Source organism: Hyaena hyaena, unplaced genomic scaffold (assembly GCF_003009895.1).
Source record: "Hyaena hyaena isolate Hyena2069 unplaced genomic scaffold, ASM300989v1 scaffold_134, whole genome shotgun sequence".
NCBI lineage: Eukaryota > Metazoa > Chordata > Mammalia > Carnivora > Hyaenidae > Hyaena > Hyaena hyaena.
The window spans coordinates 1,187,602-1,211,152 of NW_024080766.1; the positions used below are offsets into that span (position 1 = coordinate 1,187,602).

Genomic DNA, 23,551 nt, shown 5'->3' on the forward strand with positions numbered 1-23,551 from the left:
CTTTCCCTGGCCTCGCGGCAGGCCGTGCTGGACCACGTCCCCTGCCGGGTGCCACACGTGTCCCGGTGCTCTGCCGTGGCGGGCGCTGCTCTCGGAGCAGCCTCATGAATGCCTGTCTCTGTGTGCCGGTGTCGCACTGAGGATGCTGCAGCGCAGGGTCAGGAAGGGCGCGCATCCTCCATGTAAAAGCGGCTCACGCGGTCCCTGCCGAGGACGCAGCACCCACAGCATGTGGGATCCGTGGCCCCCACCAGCTTTCCGCACCAGAGGGCGTTCTCTCCCTAAGGTCTGCGGCTCTGATGGGCAGACGTGCGCCTCATCTTTACGTCATTCTCACTTCCTTGACCGGTAGTGACCTCGAACATATTTCAGTGCCGGTTCTTGGACTCTCCCTGTTCATGTCTTCTGCCCGTTTTTCCGTTAGCTTGTTTGCCCTCTCGTGGGCTCGTCCTCTTCACCGTTAGGTTTTGGTGGGTCTGTGCCCTGTTTTGTGGAATGTGCTGGGTGAACACCTCCCCTTGTTCCGGAGTCTGTCGCGGTCCAAGCAGAGAGCAGCGAGAGGGACTGTCCACCCCTTCCTGGGAGAAACTATGGGCCTGAACTTCGGGCCCAGGCCCCAGAGTCCCCAGCACAGATGGAGCCATCCCAGTGGTGTCACCGTGTCTCTGGGACTTGGAAGCTCAGGCCTCACGGCTGGGGGCCCCTGGGGGACAGGGGACCGAGGGCCAAGGAGATGAGGTGTCCTCTCCACGGCAGGAGGGAGGGGATCTGATTTTCCTCCCACCGTGACCGGAAGCCAGAGGCTACGTGCGGAGCCGGGTTTGGAGATCGATCTGGCTCCTGGAGCACACAGGGCCTGCTGGCGTTGGGAAGCAGTGCAGGGAAGGTGGTTTGTTTCTGACATCCGGCATCTGGGGCCAACTGGCCGCTTTTGGGGCCGGCTCCGCACGGGCCAGGGCTGCGGCCTTTCACCTGCTACAGCGAGCCCGCTGTGTTTCTCCTCTTCCGACTTCTGGAGTCTGGATCTTAGGAGGAGGTCTTCGCCTCCACAGACTGATGCAAATAATTCCCTGCGCTTCTCCGTAACTTCCGTCCTTACCTTGCTTATTTGCGGCAGGTGGAAAGTGCGCTGCAGCACACGGAGTGTGGTCGTAACCTGACCCTTTCCCAGGTGGGACGCAGTGGTCCCCAGGCCACCCACTGAAGTCCTCATGCTTTCCTTCTCCTGAGGCGCCGCATCGATCCCGTCCCTGCTGAAGGTTCAACAGAGGCCTCTCCCCAAGGCTAAGGCCCCCTGGTCGCTTTGGCCCCCGCCACGCACGCACCCCGTTTCAACCATTCCACCTTGTCAGTGTGGTTTCACGTCTGCCGGCGAACCTCTGTCCGCTTCTCAGGATGAAAGAGCATCCTGGCTGTCTGTCTACTTTTCTTCTTCCAAACAAAGGTGGACGCAGCCTGCAGGCTGTGGCCTCCATCGGCCTCCCTGCTGGGACTTTGGTGGCTTTGCCTGAGACATCACTGGGGTGTGTTCCCCCAAGAGCGGAGCCTGCGATGGGGACGGGTGAGCATGTACACCCGGGATGAGTCCTACAAGCAGGAGCGAGGGGGGTGGGGCAGTGGAGCCGTGCCCGGAGATGCAGCCACTCTTCGGTCACCTTGCTTGTCAGCACCTGCTGTTACCGGACTTTAAATTCTGGACGTGCCAGTGAGTATGACGTAGTATCTCATTTGCATTAATGTCATTTCCTTTCAGATTTATGGTGTGGAGCATCTTACGAGCTTAATTTCTGCCACTTATCCATCATCTATGGTGAAGTTCTACTTTAAGGACTGGGTTAAGTAAGGCTCATCACTGTGCATGAACCGCACGGGAGGCACCGTGAGGACGGTGGGCTGGGCGTCACTCCCCTGTGGCCCTTCTCCCACGGGCCGAGGCTTGAGTGTCAACCCCACACTTCTGTGCATGTTGGGCCGTGGGCAAACCCCCGAGGAGGTCAAAGGGATTGTATGGCCAGTGACAATGCGCAAGGTCAGGGGACGTGCATGGAGCAGCGAGTTCCAAGTACTTCTAGACAGTAACGCCCCTCTGCTTCGCCCACGGAGCCAGCGCACCGTGCTGTAGAACGACCACCCTGTAGGAGCACCAGCTGAGGCCAGACCGCGGTTCTCACCCATGGAGGAGCCCCAGACACTTCCTTTCTGGCAGAGCTTATAAATCGTGGATGCTTGACGCCAACACAGGGCCTTGGATTTGGGACTTTGGGCTTAGGATGGAGCGGGGCAATCGGTGTATTTTTTTCAATTGGGTTTTACTGAGACACAATTTACATAAAATTTACTGGCTTGATGCGTTTCAGCAAATGTATACAGTTGTGAACCACCGTCACAATTAAGATTTCTGGTATTGGTATTTGCATCTTTTCCTTTTTTTCTGGATCAGACCAGCTAGACATTTGTGTGTCTTGTTCCTTTCAAAGATGGAGGCCTTGTGTTCTTTCCTTCTTTCGGCTGTTACTGTTTCATAGTTTCGATTTTGCTCTCCTTTTTCTAGTTGCTTCAGGTGCAAGACGAGACCATTGTTTGGAGTCTTTGCCTTTTCTCATATAAGCATTCAGTGCTATAAATGTCCCTGTAAGTGTGGCTTTACCCTTTCCACGCATGTTGGTATGTTATGTCAGTTAGTCCCCATCTAGTTCAAGTATTTTCTACTTTCCCTTTCAAGTTCTTTGATCCATGGTTTATTTAGAACTGAGCAGCTTAATTTCTAATTATTTATGTTATTTCCCAGATATCTTTGTTATTAAATCTTAGATTAATACCATTGTGGTCAGAACATCTTTTTTTAATGACTTCAATCCTTTCAGATACATTGAAACTCATCTTATGGCCCAGAATATGGTCAATTTTGGTGCACATCTCATGTGAACCTAGAAAAGATGTGTATTCTGCTGATGTGAAGGGGGATGTTTTATAAATATCAATTTGATTAAATTGGTTGATAGTGTTGTTCAAATTTTCTGCACCCTTAATGTTTTCTCTCTTCTTTTCTGAGCAATTATTGGAAGAGAAGTATTGATATCTACGATCATGGTTTTTGTCTGTTTCTCCTTGTATTCTATAAATTTTTGCTTTGTGTATTTTGAAGCTCTGTCATGAATTGCATAGACATTTAATCCCATTATCTGGTTTTGATTAGAACACATCTACCATTATACTTGGTAATATTTGGCAATCAAGTCCACTTTGACCATGATTAGCATATCACTCCAGCTTTCCTTTGATTATCGTTTGGAGATATTCTTTTCTATCATTTACCCTCTCTGTCACTTATGTTTTAAATGAGTTTCTTATAAACTGCATCTATGTGAGTCTTCGTTTTTATACAGTCTGACGTTCTCTGCTGTTTGGATGCTCCCATATGTATCATGCTGCGATTACTGATAAAGCTGGATTTAAATTTATGATCTTATCTTTTATTTTCTATTTATCACATCAATACATTGTTCCTTTTTTTCTCTTTTGGTTTTCCTATTTTAAATTAATTGAATATTTTAATATTGCATATATTTCTCATTTATTGGCTTATTACAAATATATATTTTTAATTTTCCTGGTGGCTGGTCTAATGCTTACAGTGTACACTGTAACATCACAGTTCACCTTCAAGTAATACTTGTCATTTCACACATGGTGCAAGAAACCCATGAAAGTCTGCCCCCGTCCCGTGCTGGGCGCTCTCATACTTCAGTCTGCAGATGCCATGGCCACCATGATACTTCGCTATCATTTTTTTCCTTAAATGAGTCTTTCAAAAGGATTCTTAAATGAGGAAAAAGTATCGTTAATATTTACCCAAATAGTTACTATTTCTAGCTCTTCATGGCTTTGTGTAGATCTGTTTCCACCTGACCTCTCCCAGCTTTGGTTGATCTTCACCCTCTGTTGTCAAAGATATTTTCACTAGACATAGATTTCTACATTGCTGTTTGCAGCACCTCAGTGGTTTTACTGTCTTTCAGGCTGCAGAGTCTCTGGTGAGAAGAAATCTGCTGTTTTTGTCCCTCTATGAAGATGAGTCTTGTTTCTCTGCATTTTTTCTTTTTATCTGATATTGAGCAATTCAATAATGATGTAGGATTATATGGTTTTTAATATTCCTCCTGATTAAGGTTTGTTAAGCTTCTTGGGTTTGTGGATTTATTGCTTTCATCAACTATGGAAACTTTTTGGCCGTTATTTCTTCCACTGCTGTCTTTTCTCTACCCTCCCCCAGGGAGGCAATGCTATTTACACTACAATGCTGGCTACTGTCCCAGAGCACACTGGGTTCCTGGATCTTTATTTATTTGACTAACTTGCTATCTGGAAATTCCACTTTTGAATTTCCAGATAGCAAGTTAGTATATATATATATATATATATATTTTTTTTTTTTTGCAAGGCTTACTGAAGTAGAGTTCTCTGAGTTTTATAAGCATATATTGTCATGAAACTGCTACCTAATCAACACAGAGTGATTCCATCCCCCAAAAGCATTCTTTCAGGCCCCACTGTAGGCAGCCCTGGCTTCCCACCCCCGCTCCCGGCGACAGACCTATCCCCTGTGCCCACAACTGTGACTTTTCCATAATGTCACATAATTGGAATCAGGAAGTATGTAGCTTTTTGAATGCAGGCTTCTATCAGTCAGCGTGGTGGATCTGAGATTCAGTCATGCTTTCATTGGGATCAGTTCTTGCTTTCTTGTTGCTGGGAATTCCATTGTAAGAACGTATGCTTGGTGAATCATTCACCAGCTGAAGCACATGTAGGCTGTTTCCAGTTGGGTTGGTTTTTTGTTTTAATTGTAAATAAAGCCACCATAAGCACTGACATAAAGGTTTTACTGTGAACATAAGTTTTCATTGTTCTTGGACAAATACTCGAGTGGGATTGCTAAGTAATTGCATCATTTAACTTTGTAACAAATGGCCAAGACACATTCAGTGTGGCTGTGTTATCTTCAGTGAGAGTTAACGTTGCTACACAATCTCACCAGAACTTGTTTTTTCCCATTTCTCAACCATTCTGTTCAGTATGTAGTGTTATTTTGTCATGGTAGTAATTTGTTTTTTGCTAAAATCCAGTGTTAAACATTTTTATGTGTTTATTTTCCATCAGTATGTGTTCCTTTGTGAAACAGCTCTTCAAATCTTTTGGCCACTTTTAATTGGGTTGGCTGTTTCCTTGTTATTGAGTTCTGAGATTTCTTTATATATTCTAGACCTATTCCTTTATCTGAAATGTGTTTTATAAATACTTTCTCCTAGTTTTTGGTTTGTCTTCACTTACTTAACAGTATCTTTTGAAAAGCAAAAGATATTAACTTTGATGATAATATTCTGAAGATACTAACTTTGGTAAAATCTAATTTATAAAGGTTTTCTTTCATGGATCATGGTTTTGGTATATTATCTAGTAAATCTGCATAACCCAAAGTCACATGTATTTCCTATGTTTTCTTATGATTTTATAGTATTAGGTTTTACATTCAGGCCTATGATCTATTTTCAATGAACCTTTGAATACGGTGAAAGAGATTTTGTATATATGGAAATCCAGTTTTCTAGTACCGTATGTACATAAGCCTATTCTTTCACTGAGTCGCCTTTATTCCAGTTTTAAAATCATTTTACCACATATGTGTGGGTCTGTCTCTGACCTCTCTACTCTGTTCTACTGGTCTATGAGCTGTGCTGCATGAACACTGCAGTATCTTGGCTACTGTGGCTTCAAAGTAAGTTTTGAAACCAGGGAGCACACATCCCTTAACATTTCTCTGCATTTTCAAAATTTTAGCTATTTTACATACTTTGCCTTTCCATGTAAAATTCTGAATAACCATGGCATTTTGCACACAAATTCCTGATGGGATTTTTATTGGGATTACGTTGAGTTTGTAGACTAATTTGGAGAGAACTGACAATATCAAATATTCTAATCCATAAACATGGTATAGCTCAATATTTATTTAGATCTTAGTCAAATTCTTTCAATGGTGTTTTACAATTTAAGTATATAGAACGTGCGTACATTTTATTACTCTGGTATCTACACATTTCATAGTTTCGGTGCCGTCACAAATACTTTTTATCTCGATTTCTATTTGTTTGTGGCTAGAGTTTACAAACACAAGATTCCTTCTCACTGCACAGACAGAGCGCCTGTGAAATGCTCTGGCAGGCGTGGCCGCTGGGAAGTCAAGCCCCAGTGTGAGGTGAGAGCTTACTCAACATTCTAAACAAGAAGCTGGCACACTTTTTCTGCAAATAGAGCTCAAATAGTTAATACCTTTAGGTTTTTCAGGCCATACGGTCTTGATAGCAATTACTCAGCTGCTACCCTGCTGCCGTAGAGGCACAGACAATGCGTACATGAACGCGATGGCTGTTTTCCAATAAAACTCCATTTACAAAAATGGGTGGTGGGTGGGAGCAGCTTGCTGCCCCTTGTCCTGAACAACACTTGCTGTTAAGCTGGAATCCTGGGTCCATCCAGGTGTCGGGAAGGGAATGAGCTGCAGGAGGATCTGGTCAGCACCCATGCTGTCACCTTGGATCAAATAGGGACCAATAATCCCAGGAGGGAGGAATGATTTAAAAACCCATCGACGGCCTGTTAGAATTCCAGCCTGTCAACTGCAATCATGGGTTCCCGTGGACGAGGGCCCCATGGCTTCACTACCCCATGACTGCCTGTCCTTGGAATATCTCCAGAGTCACTCACCTGTAGACCTAACAACACTGTCAGACCCCCCGGAGCCACACACCCACAACGGCAAATGAAACCACACACTTGTCACGGAGAAGACACTGAGAGGAGGTACGCCCCGTGCCTCTGTGAGTGTGAGACGGGTGCAGCCTCGAACTCTCCCCCACGTGGGACGGGAGGTGGCTGAGCTCACAGGGCGAGGGCCAGTCTGCCAACTCTTCGGGACAAAGCTGTGGGCTGAACCTTATAGAACGAGCCTGTTCTGAGCGCAGAGGACAGGAGGCTGTGTATTTATAAGCAGGCACGGTCGTCTGATCCACCGCTAGCGCCGAGCACCTACGGTGGAGCAGGCCCGGGACAGACGAGAGCAGAGCACGGAGAGCAGAGCAGGACACAAACAGGATCTGCCCGACCCAGGTCTCCGGTTCTCAGAGCCCTGGGGGGAGGGCCGGGTAGTATCAGCTCCTCCGTGGCGGATCGTGCCCGGGGGACATCTGCCATGTCTGGAGGTACTTTTGGTTGCCACAACCAGGGATGAGGATGCTCCTGTCCACCTAGCGGTGGGGGTCAAGGACCCTGCTGCACACGCTTCAGCGCCCCGGACGGCCCTGCACAGAGAACACTCTGTCCTGAAGGCCAGCCCCGCGCCGAGGGCAGACACCTCCTAAGGTCACAGAACTACTCTGCAGCTGTTCTGGGCCCGAGGTCTACACAGGCGAGAATTAGCCTCAGGACACCTGCGCCCAACACAGTTCACTTCAGATAAAACATGAAACAAGTCTCGGTCACAGTGTCTGTACGGCCTGGCTGCGCTCACACCAGGGCAGGGGTCCCGGGAGAGCCTGAAGGGGAAGGAAGGTCTTTACTCCGGCAGAACTAGCTGAACCCCGCCTTCGCCCAGGACGAACTGCCCTGTGAAATGACGTGCAGAACTGTGTCACTTCCGTCGGCCCGAGCTGCACCCCGCCCAGGCTCTGCGCTGTGGGCCCCAGCATCGCGGTCAGGCTCCGGGGGCGGGGCTGTGTGGCACGCGGAGCCCAAGCAGGGCACGTGCAGCTGCCCGCATGTGGCATGACGCCCGCACCGCTGTCTCTTCTAGTACAACCCACTCCGGCAGTGACCGGACAGGAAGGCTGTAGGGGGACCGGTGGAGGCCCCCTGTGACCTCAAATCACAGGGGTGAGGCCACCCCGGGACAGGAGACACAAGAAGACCACAGGCTACGGGCTCCCGGACACATGCCCACAGAGTCCCACGGCAGCTCCGCTCAGTACACATCCTCCAGGGGCGTGGTCCGCACGCACTCACACACGTACAAATATTTGTGCACACCACATCCATGGGGACATGGGTGTGCAGTTCAAACACACGTATAGATACATGCACACACCATATCCATGCACACGGGGACACACACATGTGCACACACACGTGTAGATACACACACACCACATCCATGCATATGGGGACACACACATGTGCAGTGCACACACACGTGTCCACTTGTGTGTCACCAAGTATGACAAACATGTCTAACTGGAATCTAAAACACCTTTACACACAAGGACTCAAAATTTTCCTTGACTCAAAGTTGCCGTGGAGGCTGTCATGCTCATCGGCCCGACAGGAAGTGGAGAAGGGCAGTTCACACTCACAGAAGCTGCCCTCTGGCTGAATGCTGCTGCTGACCTTGGGGGGGGGGGGGTAAGACCAGCGCCCCCTCCGTCTTACCTTCTGCCCTGCAGCCCGAGCACGGAAGGCTTGCACGGAAAATAATTCCCATCCGGGCTCTGGCTTGACCCCCGCCTGGCTGCGCTGCAACAAGGGGGTGAGGTGCCCGGCGGTGGAGTCAACAAAACCTGAGGCTCGACAAACCTTAGATTAGGCAACGCTGCCCTTTTATTTTCTTTTCCATAAGGCAGTAGCGTTCCTCAGGGAAGGGACACAGTCTTGCACGTTATTTTACGGCAAAAAGAGCTACATCTGTCTCTGCTTGTGTTTTGGGTTCGTTTTGCAGTAGATGAACCAGCGCCCGCGCCTCTTCACCCGGTAACAGTCCCTGCAGCGCTCCTTGATGACGCCTTTGGTCTTGAAGCCCAGGGCGAGCTGCAGGCCGGGCAGGGGCGGGGGCCGGGGCCCCGCGGGCCCCGCCAGGAGCGTGGAGAGCACGCGGGTCTTCGCCGGGCCGGGGCTCCGCCGGAACAGAGGGCTCAGGGCGGACGCCAGCATCCTCGCCACGAGCACGCGGGCCATGTGGTGGCCGAGTCTGCGCGGGACAGAGAAACGACCCATGTGGCCTCCGCGCGGGAGGAGGGGCTTCGCGGGCCGGCCCTACCCCCGCCCCCCGGGCTCTTTCCCGGCTCCCCCGCCGCCACTCGGCGCCCGTCGGTTGTCCCCGAGCCCTTCCCCTGCCCCGCCCGCCCCCCGCCCGCCCCCCGGCCTCTCCGCCGGAGCTCCTCGGCTGTCCCCGGGCCCTTCCCCGGCTCCCCCGCTCCCTCCGCCGCCGCCGGCGGGGAACAGCACCCCTTCGGGGCGTGGAGAGCCCGGACCTGCGGCCGCGACTAACCGGGGACCGGGGACCCCCGAGCCTCCGTCTCCTCCTCCTCTCCGGCCCCTTGCGACCCCCAGGACCCCAGACCTGGGAAGAGGGCGACGGGGACCGCCGGCCGCGCGCCTCGCATGCGCCTGCGCAATGGGGCGGGGACGCCGCCGCCCGGAGTGTCTGCCGGAAAGAAAGATGGCGGCAAGTCACGTGGCCGTCCCCGCGGAACTGGACGCAGAGGCGGAGCCGCCGGAGCGCCTGAGATCCGCAGGAGGGCAAAATGGGAACCGAGACACACGTCGGCGGTGCAAAACAAGGGAGCCTGGGGGCTCAGTAGGTTGAGCGTCCGACTGCGGCTCAGCTCATGATCTCGCGGTACGTGGGTTCGAGCCCCGCGTCGGGCTCTGTGCTGACTGCCAGCTCGGAGCCTGGAGCTGCTTCGGATTCTGTGTCTCCCTCTCTCTCTGCCCCTCCCCTGCTCCCGGTCTCTCTCTCCCTCTTTCTCAGAAGTAAATAAAACGTTAAAAATTTTTAGAATGAAAAACAAGTCACAACCAGTACACGTTTAAAAAAAAACCGAATACCGTCGTCAAAACAAAACCTAGAAGGCCCCGCATGACTGCATTCAGGGCCGTGCTGGGAGAAACGTGGCGAGGCTCAGGGACGCGGCGGGGACCCGCCCTCCCGACCCGTCCGGGCGCCGGCAGGCCCCGCTCAGGCGGCTCCGGGGCGGGGCGCCGTCGGGGCCGAGCCGCACGGGGAAGGGCGCCGGACGCGCCCGCCGCTGGCTCCCTGGAGCCCCGCCGCACACGCCCCGGAACACGCTGCCCCCGCGGCCGCAGGGGCGCGCGCCGCGCGACGGGACGTACGGTTTACTCAGTGCGGGGACCCTCCGCCAAGCAGAGCATTCGACTGTAACCGCTCCCGTGATTATCGATTATCGTCGAAGGTGAAGAGTGCGCTTTCACTCCCCCCCCCCCCCGGCGGGAACCACAGCGGCCGCCAAACGCCCAGGCTGCGCACAAAACTTCCCGCCTTTTCCGCACCGAGCCTGGGCCCCGCCGTGGCGCCCGCCGGGCTGCACCCGCCCGCGCGCAGTGCGCTTGCGCATCCCCTCCCCCACCGCGTAAGTCGCCCCAGCCGGAGCCCGGCGGAAGCCGTGCGCACGCGTCAGCGCGTCGGTGCGCCGGGTCAGGGGTCAGCCCGCAAAGATGGCGGCGGCGGTGACCTTCTGCCGGCTGCTGGGCCGGGGGGGTCCGGCGGCGCTGAGCCTGCCGCGCGGCGCCAGGTGTCTAGCGGCGCGGACTTCGCCGACCGGGGAGAAGATTACGCACACCGGCCAGGTAGCCGCCGCGGCGTGGGGGACGGCCTCCGCCTCGGCTCGCCGCGCCCCGGTGCCTCCCGTTCCCCCCGAGCCCGGGGCCGGCCCCCGGTCTGATTGGCGGGGAGGCGTGCGGGTGTCGCAGGCTCTGACGGACGGGACGGGAGCGCCCCAGCCCACGGCCGCCGCCCGGCCCCTGCAGGTGGGGTGCACTCGACCTCCGAGCTTCGCCCCTGTGGACGGCTTACCGTGGCGGCCCGCGACTCCCGGCGTCGCGGGCAGGGGCCTGCGTGTCAGCGCGGCGCTCGCTAGTGCGTCTTAACACGTCGAGGGCAAAGCGGGGGAGGTACCTAGGTTAAGAGACCCCTAGCAGGCACCCATCCGATGTCGGCCAGGGGTGAGGAGTTGGGGGTGCCTCTCCTGCCTGGTTTGGTCTCTGCTCTTTCAAACTCCACCTCGCTACCTTCCGAGTCAGATGTTCGCCCCTCCTCATCCTCGGTATCTTGCTGAAGAATGCGCCTGGTTACCCAGTGTGGCTTTGCGCCTCTGCGCTTGGTCATGAGTGGGCAGATTGTTAAGAAAAAACACTTTCCTGTAGTGTTTACTGTTGATATTCAGGGACATCTTTCCGAATCAGGCTGTGAAAATCACATAAGATCTTTTTCTTTTCAGGTTTATGACGATAAAGACTATAGGAAAATTCGATTTGTAGGTCGACAGAAAGAGGTAAGCAAAAGATCTGGTGAAAGAAAGGTAGGCTTCCCTAAAACCGTCACGTAACCAACGGAAATAAAAGTGAGCATACAGACTTAAATTCTCAGATTGTGAGCACCCTGCCTGGACGCCGTGGAATTCTGCGCGTTCTTGAAATGCTAAATGTGTCTGATTTGGTTTTGTTTCCCCCTGAAATTAGAACGTGGCGTCTGTGACTCCTGTCTCATTTATGCATAAATGGGAGTGATCTGTTTTTTTTTCATTTTTGTGCCTTGTACTCCTGAGATCTCCGTTTAAAGGAAGTCACAGCAGCTTCAAAAACTACTCTCTCGGTCACCTTTTTGGGTACGCTTGTCATAGTTCCTGCCAGACTGGGCTGTGTTCTCACAGGGACGGACACTCAGAGGCTGAAACTGGCACGAGGTTGTCCTTCCCCGAGTGGGTCTGACGGCTCGCCCGCCGTGAGTGTGACCGCTGGAGACAGGACGCTGACAGGGTCTGTCCGCAGGGGCCCGTTCGCGCCCTGGTGCCCCTCACCCTCGCTGCCAGCGCCCCAGTCTTCGTGCATGCTGGTTCTGGCGGCTTCCACCTCTAGTCTGCTTGTCCTCCACGGTCACCTGGAGTCCGTCCTTCCGTCAGCCAGCTTCCTTGGTGCCCCCGGCTGTCCCTAAATCATGTTTCCTCTCTTCCCCTTTGGTCTTGGTTACATTGTCCGTTTGTAATGTCTAAGTTTCTACTTCCGTTCCTGCTTTGTGGGCCTCGCAGGGCAGGGGCAGGGTGGAGGAGGTGGAGTTCGGTGCCCTGGGTGAAGTGCATGGGTCCTGAGCCTGGGGTCGCTCGCCCCTGTGGCCTGGCCCCTGGCCCCTTACGTCGGCTCTTGTGATGCTTCAGCAAGCACCTGGGGCTGTCACAGGCTCCTGCTGGAAAATCTGTCGATTGGGGGCAGGGGCATCAGGGAAGCAACCTGAGATTGAAACTGAACAAACAAAATCAGAATTCGCGAAGCCGGTACGTGGGAGCGGGCCAGTGCTGCAGGTGTCGCCTCGCTGTCAGCTCACCCAGGTCCTGCCCCTGTCCTGGCTCCCCGTCTCCGCGGTCTTTTCCTGGTTGGGATGGTGAGTGCCCAGGGGCCCTTCACATTGTAAAGGCGCACAGCATGTGCTGTATACATTATACAATGTATAATCACATTGTAAAGGCGCATGTCTGTAAGCGCTGAGTAGGCACCTGCTCTGGCTTCCCCACCACCGAAATTCGGCATGTAGTATTTTAAAAATTATGGGTTTTAGAAGACTTTCAGGTGTGCTGAAAACCTGTACAGGAAGTGCAGAGGGTTCCCGCGTGCCCTCTGCCCTCACGCAGTGCCCCGCACTGACATCTTGCATCTGGTGCTACACGTGTTACATTACTCTGAACGCTTGGTGGATATTGATCTGTTATTAATTCGAGTCCAGGGGTTACGTTAGGGGTCAGTCTTTGTGTCATATGTTCTGTGGGGTCAGGACACGTGCACGGCACATACCTGCCGTTACGATGTCCTTCCCCCCACCCCCCGCCCCTTCCAGCCACTAATCCCGTGAGGTCTGTGGTTTTGTTTGGCTGCGTGGTAAATGAACAGGCCCTGGGCTGGATCTGAGGAGCCGGATGGCAGGAAGCTAGCTCGCTGAGCCGGTTTTGCAGAGAAAAATGGAGAGTGTGCGTGGCGCTTGGCCACTTTTGACCCGAGGTGCCCAATAGCATTTGCAGCGTGTCTACAAGGAATATCTGTGGGCCTGTGATGAGCCTTCCCGGGAGGAGACACTCCCAAGCTGAAGAGTGTGCCTCCCAGCCACCACCGGTCAAAGCCATGGTCCCGGCCCAGCTCAGCGGGGCAGAGGCTGGAGCTGCGCAGACACTCCTGTGCAGGTTATAGAAGTGGTTTCATTTACTTCGTGGTCAGACACCTAAAACGAAGGGCACACGTTTCCTGTCCTCATGTGGAGGAGGCTGTAGACAGATGACCACAGTGAGGGATAATGGTGGTGAGAGCAGTGGCAGTGCCGGTGACGCATCTGCGCCACGTCATGGCCGGGTGTGTACTTGCCAACACCAGCGTGGCTCCTGGTGACAAGTGTGGCCCCCGGGTCTGAGGTGCCGTCGAGCAAGTGAGTTGCTCCTTGTCGGCCCGAGCTGGTCCACACTCGCTGACGGCGAGAGCGGCGTCCTGGAGCCGCGGATGGTGTCAGGAGAGCGCGCCCAGGCAGGGGCTGTGGCCGCCACAGCAGGATGCCAGAGCCGCTCCTCAGGGACCATGTGGCCTTTCCCCTGTGTGTGCTTTGTCTCTGCGGCAGCCGCCAGGTGGCCGTGAGTGACCGGCTCTCTGTGACTCGAGTCCCCTGGCCCGGGGCCTGGTAGGGTACGGTAGCTTGTTGTCAGGTCCGTGATTGGCCAAGCCGGGGGACAGTATCAGGGCCCCTGGTCCTGTGAGCGCAGGCGCTCTGGTTCGGCAGCTGCCAGCTGGGGGCACACCCAGGCGGCCACGCCCGTGACTGCTCTGGCCCAGCCGCCCCCGCTGCCCTCCAGCGCCAGCCTTCTAAGGAGTCGTTGACAACGTTCAGCCGAGTGGGCATCACCGGGACACCCGTGTGTCTAGGAGATGCTGACATGATGGCAGTGTCGATCCACGTGAAGTGACGACAGGGAGTCCTTTAAGTGTAGGGGCGGGGGGGAGGGACAGAATGCTCCTGGTTGTGCCACATTATTAAAATTTTATCTTATATTTTTGGCTTGGAATCTAAGCTCCACACGCAGTTGCTGGCGTGTCTGAATTTCTTTTAACTTTATGTTCCCCGCCCCTAACACACACACCTATCTGTGCATTTGCATCCTTGGAGCTCACTTGTCAAAAGACCTGGATCATTTTCTCCCGGGGGGTTGCCCACAGCTGGGTTTTCCTGACTGTGGCCCTTTGCAGTGTCTGCACCTTTGTCCTCCGAGTGTGAACCCGGGGGCTGGATGTGGCGTGGCCATCAGGTCAGGCTCCGGGTCCTCTGTGGTGAGGTTCCTGCGTGGGGTGCTTCCGCCAGGGGGGCCGCGGGCGGGCGTCTCAGGGCTCCCACCCGCTGGGGCTGGGGGCCAAGGTCTGTCACGTCCAGCAGCCTAAGGACCTGCATGGAAGGAAGGTGAGGAAATACCGGTTCTCTCCTTTGCTTACCTGTGTTTATGTCTCGTAAGGCAGGTACTGAGTTTTCTCGTCTGTGAAGCCACAGACTTGAGCCTGTTGTGTTTTGGCGCCTGCAGTTTCCCCGCCCTCCCCGTTTTGGGGGCCGTCTTCCTCTTCTCTGTGACCACGGCGTGCCTGGGCGGTGGCTGCAGGGACCGTCCCTCCCGTGGCTCTTCCTGACCTGTCCCAGCAGCAGGGAGGGGAGCCTGGGACAAAGCCCACTGGGCAGTTGGTAACAGTCCTGAGTCCAGGTCCCGGCAGCGAGAGAAGGGAGAGGTGTTCGTAATTAAGTTCTACCTTTTTTACAAGTTTGAACTTGCGTCCAGAGGAAAAGTTGGAAAAGTGTGTGTGTGTCGTGCACACACGTGCCTGTACTGAGATGTTTGTGTACGGAACGTGCCTGTGCCGGCTGGACCCGGGGACCTGGGAGGCACTGTCCGCATAAACTTGGATTTCAGGAAATTACCAAGCCGTAGCTCTTGGCCGTACGCATTGTTCTTTTCCTCTTGTTCCAGGTGAATGAAAACTTCGCCATTGACTTGATAGCTGAGCAGCCCGTGAGCGGAGCCGACAGTCGTGTGGTCGCGTGCGATGGCGGCGGGGGGGCTCTTGGCCACCCGAAAGTGTACATAAACCTGGTACCGTGCCACCTGTCCTTGCTCTCCTAGTGTGAGGTGCCCTGTTCAGAGCGGCCCTTGCAGCGCTGACCCCGACCGCACACCTTCCCGCTCGACCTGCCCGCAGACCCTGCGGCCGGGACCGGGTGAAGGGCGCCTCTCCACCGGGGCCGCGCCCTGAGGTGCGGCGCGAAGTACTTGGTGTTGCCAGTGCTCACCGTCCGCGCCCCTTCCACACGCCTGCCCCGTCTTCCTGGGGCCGTCGTTTCGGCCCGTGCGCCCGCGGATGAGCGCACGCAGAGCCTTAGGGGAGATGGGTGCGGGCCGTTAGGGCAGAGAAGGGGACCAGGGGCTGAGGCTCAGAGCTGCTGTGGCATCAAGGAAGGGGAAGGAGTCAGCGGTGCCCGCAGTGCCCTGTCTGCCAGGGGCTGGTCCGTGCCTGGACTGGACCCCCCGCGGGGGGTGGGGGGCGGATGGGCCTCGAGCTCGGGCCGGAAGCGGCCGCTGTGCCCGTCCTTGCTGCCTGCGGCAGTCCTTCTGGGGGACCTTGTGTTCCGGGGGCGCCTGCGCTGGGGGTTGGTCCGCTGCCCGAGACTCGGGGTGGAGGCAGACCGGGGCCTCCGGTGCCGTCGTGGGTCGTGGTCCCGTAGCGAGCGCAGGGCTTTGCAGCCGCCCCTGGGTGAGGCTGCTTCGGGTTCTGTGCGTGGGTCACGTCCGCCGTCTCAGTGCTCACCCTGAAGGAGCACGTGGAGGCATCAGCTCTTTCTTTCCTCTTGTGTCTTTTCCAGGACAAAGAAACAAAAACCGGGACGTGTGGCTACTGCGGACTGCAGTTCAGGCAGCAGCATCACTAGGGCGGCCGGGCCGGCGCCTCCGCATCCACGCGGGCCGGGGCGCCACCGTCTGAATAAAGGGCGCTGTGACCCAGGCCGCCGAGCCGCTGTGGTGCTGCTTTCACAGACCGGGACTTGGGAACAAGCGCTCCTGGGAAGCGCAGCCTGAAGCAGGGTCCTCCCAGCGAGCGATTGCAGGGGGGGCGGGGACGGGAGGGGGAAGGGCTTCTCAGACTCTGCAGAGGAAATGGAGATTTGTCAGGCTCAGGGACTCCCCTGGGGGCCGGTGCTGGGTTCAGGCCTCCACCCTGTGACTGGAAACGCATGCTCTCCCTGCCACTCCCCTGCATTCATGCTTCTCTGTTCTCATCTTTAGGCTGAAATACAGACTCTTAAAGCCCAGGAATTTAAGCATCTTTGGAAGGTACAGCCACCTACAGGCTAAATTCAGGGTGGTCTGTGTGATTAAAAGTGAGGAGTGTGAGGTAACACGGAAGTAGCAGGACTTCAGAGGGGAGGGAAGGAGGCTGGTGCACCCCGTGCGCCCTGACCTGAGGTCCGGGGGCCTGGAGGAGGCTCCTGGCGCAGGCGGCAGCTAGGGCGCTGAGACCACGGGGCACCAGCATCCCGGGGACCCGGGAGCGAGGACAGCGGCTGTGTTCTGGTCACAAAGTCCTGAAGCCCCAGCCTTAGGGGCTGGAGGAGAGGAAACTGCTAGAGCTTCTGGAGGAAGGAATAGATGGCCCGGCGGAGAGGTTGGCCCACGGACGCCTGAGTGCAGCACCGGGAGCAGGGCCAGCGGCCTCGAGCAGTCAGGAGGCCTGTGCACACGTCTCCCAGAGCTGCTCCTGGGCCCCGTCTGGGGCAGCCCAGGCCTCGGGCAGGGGGAGCTGCCGGGGCAGAGTCTGGGCTCGGCCTAAGCCGCACAGTAGGTCCTCACAAGGAGAGGGCAGTCAGAAGGTCGGCGTCTGATGAGCGCGTGAGAGAGGAGGGGCGTGGGGTGGGGAGGAACAGGGCCAAGGGACCCTGGGGCAGGGGTGGGGTACCGGGAGCAGGGGCGGGGTCCCGGGAGCGGGAGCAGGGTGGATGTGCCAGGGAGATCGCGCTGCCTCGGGGTCTGGTAACCTCAGGGGCTGACTGGGTGCAGCTGCCTGGCGCAGCGGCTGCCAGGGGAGAGAACCAGCCACATGAGGAGCTTGGGGTGGGGGTCGGGAGGCGTCACTACTGAGAGCTGTGGGTGGGGTGTGATCAGATGGTGGCATCACCATGCAGAGGTTCAGAGGCCCGGATGAGGTGACATCCATGTGAATTCACGGCTGGAGCGCAGAGTCCCATGATGTCACGCACAGCACGGGCGTGCGCTTGTAACATCAGGGTCTGGAGGATGTCGTCAGGCAGAGTGTAGGGTAGAGGGTGGGGTCAGTGACATCCTCACGCAGGGCATGGGAGCGTGGTGCCGATGGTGTCACCTGCGGAGCACAGGATGCGTGGTCTGGATGTCGTCTGGTGGAGCAGGGGCTGCGTGGGCCCGAGTGAGGTCATCCACAGGGATTATCCGGGCAGGTGGCAGGGTCCTGAAGGATGGCCGCCCTGAGCCCCTGCCCCCTGCCTGGCCAAGTCGTGGTCCTCCTGGGCGGGCACGCCAGGAAGGGGCTGGTGAGTTTGGGCTCCCTGTGTGTGGGTGTGGCAGTCACAGGCTGTCGGACGGGATGTGTTGGGAGCCTTTCTCCCACCGCGGGGTTGGTGATTTCCCGCGTAGTTGGGGAGGAAAGGTGCTTCGCCAGCGCGGCCCTGGGGAGGGCGCCCCCGCACGCTGGGGCTGGGAACTGCACCGGCCTGTCGGAGGCCCCGGGTCCAGAACGGGGTGGCCCCTGGGCCATCCCTCTGAAGGCACTAGCAAGCGTCTTCCAGGCCTCCCTGTGGCTTCTGGGAGGTCCTGGGCTCACAGGCCGTCACCCCCTCCCCTCCATCCTGCCCGAGTGTCTGCTCACACGGCCTTCCTGGAAGACCACCAGTCTCTGGCAGGGGCCCCTGCTCCACCGGGACCTAGTCTCCAATGACACCTGCAAAACGGGGTTTCTAAGCAAGGCCCGTTCTTCCACTCTGGGGATGAGGGTTCAGGGGGACATCCCCCCCCCCCCCCCCGGTAAGGGGGCAGGTGCACGCTCCTGCCCGGCATCAGAGCAGACTGCCCCCCAGTCAGGTGTGCCGTGGGCTGGCTGCAGGGCCGGGGAGAGGGTGACTTGGCACCACCGGCCACCATGTCCACACTAGAAGGACAGCGTGTCCTCGCAAGGAGCCATGGGAGAAGAGGGGCTTCGCCTTCCCTTTATGAGAACGTTTTCTGGAAAAACACAAATTTGACAAATTTGCATAAGGTGAAAATCTAACATTTTGTCTGTCAGTTAACCTTGAGACATAAAAGTGGAAATACTTAATTTCTGAAGCCAGAGGAAGCAAACAAAAGCCTATTAAATTTGGGAACACCTGAATGCAGACTTCATCAGAGGGACCAGAGGCACCGAGGAGCCCGAACACAAACAACGGAGACCCCGGCCTGAGGGCGAGGGCCCCTCCTCCCAGCTCAGAAATAAAGCTACTTCCTTGTTCTTTTCCCCTGGGGCGGGGGGGTACCTCATGCCCTAAGTACAGCTCTGTCCGGGGACAGTGCGGTGTGTGCTGGGCGTGCACCTGCCCCCAGCGGGCCCCCCGGGTCCAGGCTGCCCTGTCCTGCAGGTGGGAAGCTGAGGGAGGCCTCGCCTGACCGCCTGCACCCTCGCGGAGGGGGTCTGGTATCCAGCCCGGCCCTGTGCCCCCCACTCTGCCGCCCATGCTAACTTTCCTCTCCGGGGCCTGCTGAGAGCAAGAGTAAACATGATGAGCAGTGATTTGATGAAGAGGAAACTATCAAAATGACTTGTCCACGAGCAAGCCTGTAAGCGCTGCTCATGGGCAGTGTCCCTGCGGCACGGTCCCTGGCATGGACCCCTTGTGCAAACGTGTCTGCCCAAGCACAGTTAGCTTTCAGCACCGCCAGGAGGGAAGGACGCTGCTGATTGGGGGGGTGGGGGGGGACACAGCCCCTCCTCCCCTGCCCTGGTGACCCTGGCAGGTGGTGGTGCCGGCCAGTAGCAGGCTGGTTCCGCCAAGGCCCGGGCTGGCGTGCTGGGGCTGGGCCCCGCGTTGACTGTCGCTGCCCGCCTCCTTTGCTGCTTCTCTGGCTGGAGAGAACCGGCTTCAGGTTCCGCACGCAGGTTTTGGCCTCCAGGGCTCCTGAGGCCCAGGGGAGACCCAGGAGCTCAGCTTGTGTGTCCTGGGCCAGTGGCCCAGCTGCGCTGCCACGCCCCCGTCAGAGTCCTTGACCTGTCACGTGTGCAGCGCCCAGCGCGGCACGGGGTGGGAGGGACGGGGAAGGCACGTGGGCTCCACGTTCCTGGAAGCAGAGGACCACGCCATCTCCCGCGGGGAAGGACACGCATGTTCAGGACTGGGTTTGCCGGGCGTTGGGGACGGCTCTGCTGGCCATGGGGACTGTGGTGCTGCAGGAGGCAAGGTGGGGCGGCCTGGCACCAAGTCCGCGAGCCAGTGCGCTTGCCAGAACCGTCAGCGTGTGGGCCCGGGCTCCGGGCTCCACCGGGAAACACTCTGTGTGGATACCACCCAGACTGGACCCTTCGCCTCCCGGTGCTCACGAGGGGCCCCCTGGGCCTGGTGGCCATGGCCACAGGGAGGGAGGCCGTGTGTGACCCCTCTCCCGGCTGGCTTGATGGAGGTCGCCTGCCAGCTCACAGGCCAACGCGGGAGCTCGCTGGGTCCCTCCCGCAAAGCGCCCACCTCATCAGGAGGGGCACGCACTCTGGGTACGGTGGCTGTCCCTGCCCCCGGGCCCCTGCCTCCTCTCAGCAGGTGTTCATGGCCCTCCACGGCACAGTGTGTTGCCCAGTGGTGACCAGTGCACGCGAAGGCCTGGGGCCTAGGACGGCAGGAGGCCCAGCCCCCCACAGTCGGGCTCAGGGGTACACGTTGGGAAGACACACTTCTCATCCTGTGGCCTTGGGCTCTGTGGGTTCCACATGTTCTTCCCGCCTTCTTGTGCAGGGTTCCCACCCGCCAGGCCTGGAGGGCCAGCTCTGTGAGCACAAGGACCCAGGGGCTGTAGCCAAGGGCCCTCCAGCCATCAGTGCCGTTCGGTGGCCAGTCACGGCCGTTAGTGGCCAACAGGACAGCAGACAAGACCAGTGAGCCCGCACACTTCTGGGAGTGAAGGCCGAGGGGAAGGGGGGCGCTGTCAGGGGGCGAGGCGGCCGCTGGCAGCCACACGGTCTGGCGCTGCAGCAGGTGGCTTCCTTCTAGGTCCCGTGGAGCCTGGTCCCCTGGGCCTGTGCAGGGTGCGCTGGATGCTAGTGCAGGATGGCCAACCTTGGCCTGGGAACCTGCCTTGGGGGCCAGTGCACCCCGACTGCTTTGGAGGTCTCCCTCAGGAGACTGGTGCTGATGTCCTTAAGGCCAGTGACGGGTGAGGTGTGGAGGCCGAGCCCCCCACGCAAAGTAAGTGGGCACCGGAGAGCAGAGCAGGTGCGCCAAGGCTGGGCCTCACTGAGGTCAGAGTGGCCAAGGGGGTGCCTCGGCCAGGTGGGCGCTCCTGGGGTGCTGCGGCCGCCCCGTCCAGGGGAGGACAGGGGCCAGCTGAGATGTTGCAGGGACACACGGAGGGGAGGGACTGGGGAGAGGAAGGGTGCCGAGTGACAGGATGTGCGAGGGGGTGGGGAAGGGCCCCCTGTGGGAGGGACCTGGGACTTCAGCGAGACAGACCGGGGAGGCTTGGATCCTGGGGCTCCTTCCCCGGCCCTCCCCTTCTGTGGCCCGCAAGTGAGGAAATACAGAAAAAAACAGCTGCGTTTTCTTTGACTCTGAAGAGGTTTTTTCCAGGTTTGTCCTGGCCGCATCGTGGCCACCCTGCCTTCCGTCCCCTGAAAGGCTGTGTGTTGAGACAGTTTGCCCTGCACTGTGAGCCTTGAGAATCTGTGTGAAATGTGTTAGTTTTGTTGTAACAAACTTAAATTAAAAAATAAAATTAAGGGGCGCCTGGGTGGCTCAGTCGGTTAAGAGCCCGACTTCGGCTCAGGTCATGATCTCACAGTTTGTGGGTTCGGGCCCCGCGTCAGGCTCTGTGCTGACAGCTCAGGGCCTGGAGCTGCTTCGGATTCTGTCTCCCTGTCTCTCTGCCACTCCCCTGCTCACGCTGCTTCTCTCTCTCTCTCTCAGAAATAAATAAGACAAAAAAAATAATAAAATTAAGAAGATTAAAAAAAAGTTTGTGGTTAGGGTTTCTGGGAAGGATGGAGAAAGGATGGAGAAGCTGCAAGAGCGCGTCTTCCCCGGACGGAGCAGAGCGGGGCCCCCCTGGGAGGGGCCGGCAGCCGCGGGGCAGGGCTCCGGCACCAGGACGCAGACCGCGCTCTCCCGGAAAGGCAGGTGCAGGGAGGCCGCGACGCAGGCCGGGGGGAGGGGGGGGCTGGCTGGCTCGCTCAGTGTGGGCCCTGCTAGCCCCTGCCCGGCCTGTCCAGCAGAGGGCGGTGGTGCACAGCCCTGGCCTCCGGTCCCAGCGGGCGGCCCTCGAGTGGACCCCTGACCCAGCGGCGGCTGGGAGGCCAGCCTCCGGGTGTGAGGCTGGTGCCCGCACCCGCGCAGGAGAGGGCAGGGACGTCGGGGAGGAGCCCTAGCTCCGTCTGGTGGACAGGACACCTGTGGCCACCGTCCCGCAGGAGCCCCCCCCCCCCGAGTGTCCTTCAGGGGGGACACCCTGCCCAAGGCCGTCTGGCAGGACTGCCAGTGGCCTCATGGGTGTGGGGCCCCGCAATCTCTCGGGAGAGTGTGTGGGGCAGAGAGAGTCCAGGGCAGGCGCGGGGGCTGCTGGAGAGGCGGCTCCCTGCCCAGCCCCCGGCCCTGTGGCCATGAGAGGGCGAGCAGGTGGGCACAGCCTGGGGCGCGTCTTAGGTGGCCTCCGGTCCTGGAGGGATTGGCCTCGAGCCCCTGGAGCCAGGACGGACCCTCTTGGGCCGGGGAGGAGGCCGGTGAGCCTGACCGTCGGTGCGCGTTTTGCCGTGGTGCCTGCTCAGAGGGACCGGCTGGGTCCCTGTTGCGGGCATGACTGCTGGCCCGGGGCCCGGCCGCGGCCCGTCTGCACCCGCGCTGAGCGCCCTCCACTCCTCAGAGGCCGGTATCACTATCACGGTACTAATTTATTAGACGCGGGGAGATTTTAGATTTCGTTCCTGTGCAGTTATTTATAATTTAAAACGGTAACGTCTAACCCAATTACCCCTTAGCTGGTCACTCTCCAAATGTACCAAGTCGGATAAAATATGGATTAGGAGTCTTTTAACAACTTAACGTGTATGTAGATGATCCCGTCCCGCCGTCGGCCTCGGGAAATAAAGCAGGGGGAGCAGCCCCGCGGGCGGTGCCGACAGGCGCCTCGAACCATCGACGGCTCTGGGACGATTCGTGCGCAGTAAAGTTCTTCTGTTTTGTCATAATTGTGTTTTCCTGGTTTGACCTTTCTCTCTGGGGGTTTCTGACCTTCTCATGATTTAGTGACTCCAGCGGAAACAGCCTGTTTTCAGCCCGGCAGGGACGCCCAACTTCCGGGGACCCCCTGAGGGCAGCTAGCACCCGGACAGGCACGCCCCCCCCCCGTTGATGGGCACACGGAGCGTACGCGGCCTCCTTGATGCCCGCGTGTGCCAGGACTCCCGCAACGGGCAGGGGCACGACCGGGGGTCCCTCGCCCAGGGACACCCGGCACACGTGGCTCGTGGCTCTGTGGCCTGAATATCCGCCGCCTGCCGGACGTCCACCGGTGTGACCAGGCAGGGAGGCCGGCCTGGGCGCTTAGCAGACGACCAGGTCCCTAAGGGGACAGGACCCCGGGATAAAGCTCGGCTCTGCAGTTGGGAGGCGCTGGGCTCCAGCCCTGGTTTGCCAGTGACCAGTCAGGAAAGTTGCCCGATTTCCTCATCCGAAGCCTGCAGACCGTGGAAACCCCCTTTTAGGGAAGCTGTGCGCACTCAGCCGGGCCCGGAAGCTCAGAGCCAGAGGCCGGCGCGGCGGTGGGTGCGGGCAGGCACGGGCGGGGGAGCCTTCACTTGCCGCGGGCGGGGGTGGGGGGCGTGGAACTTTTGCACACTGTCTGCAGGCAGTGGGGACCCTGCCGGATCTGGGCGTGGGGAGCCAGAGGTCAGACGTCCCGACGCGGCCGTGAGAGTCACCCTGGCGATAAGGTCAGCGACGTCAGAGTGAGGCACGCTGGCCGCCTCTGCAGGCAGTGATCTGGGCATAGCACAGGGGAGGCTTCGGGAATCGGCCCCGTGTCAGCCCAGAGAAGGCCCGGAGAGCAGGGAGGGGAGAGGCGGGGAGGGGAGAGGTGGCGAGGCGAGCCTGGCCCTCCCTGAGTTCCGGGGCACGCCGGCTTCTGCCCTGGATTATCTCACTTCAGCGGGTGTCTGGAGAATCACATGATTCTCCGTACACGTGCAGTCGGACAGGGACGCTGCGGGCCCCCCGCCCCGA

The 23,551-nt window shown here is 57.9% G+C and overlaps 2 protein-coding genes across 2 annotated transcripts; one reads left to right on the plus strand and one right to left on the minus strand.

Annotated features, from left to right (window-relative positions):
• Positions 1 to 8,622: 8,622 nt before the first annotated feature.
• Positions 8,623 to 10,065, minus strand: MRPL36 (mitochondrial ribosomal protein L36). The gene is made up of 3 exons (XM_039238022.1): positions 9,877 to 10,065; positions 9,300 to 9,472; positions 8,623 to 9,016 (listed from the first exon to the last, which is right to left on the minus strand). The coding sequence occupies exons 1-3, from the start codon at positions 9,907 to 9,909 to the stop codon at positions 8,728 to 8,730; spliced, it is 495 nt and encodes a 164-aa protein (XP_039093953.1). The 5' UTR covers positions 9,910 to 10,065; the 3' UTR covers positions 8,623 to 8,727.
• Positions 10,066 to 10,467: 402 nt separating this feature from the next.
• On the plus strand, positions 10,468 to 16,381 carry NDUFS6 (NADH:ubiquinone oxidoreductase subunit S6). The gene is made up of 4 exons (XM_039238023.1): positions 10,468 to 10,635; positions 11,286 to 11,339; positions 15,045 to 15,167; positions 15,935 to 16,381. Exons 1-4 carry the CDS (start codon positions 10,504 to 10,506, stop codon positions 15,998 to 16,000), a joined length of 375 nt encoding a protein of 124 aa, XP_039093954.1. The 5' UTR covers positions 10,468 to 10,503; the 3' UTR covers positions 16,001 to 16,381.
• Positions 16,382 to 23,551: the final 7,170 nt, after the last annotated feature.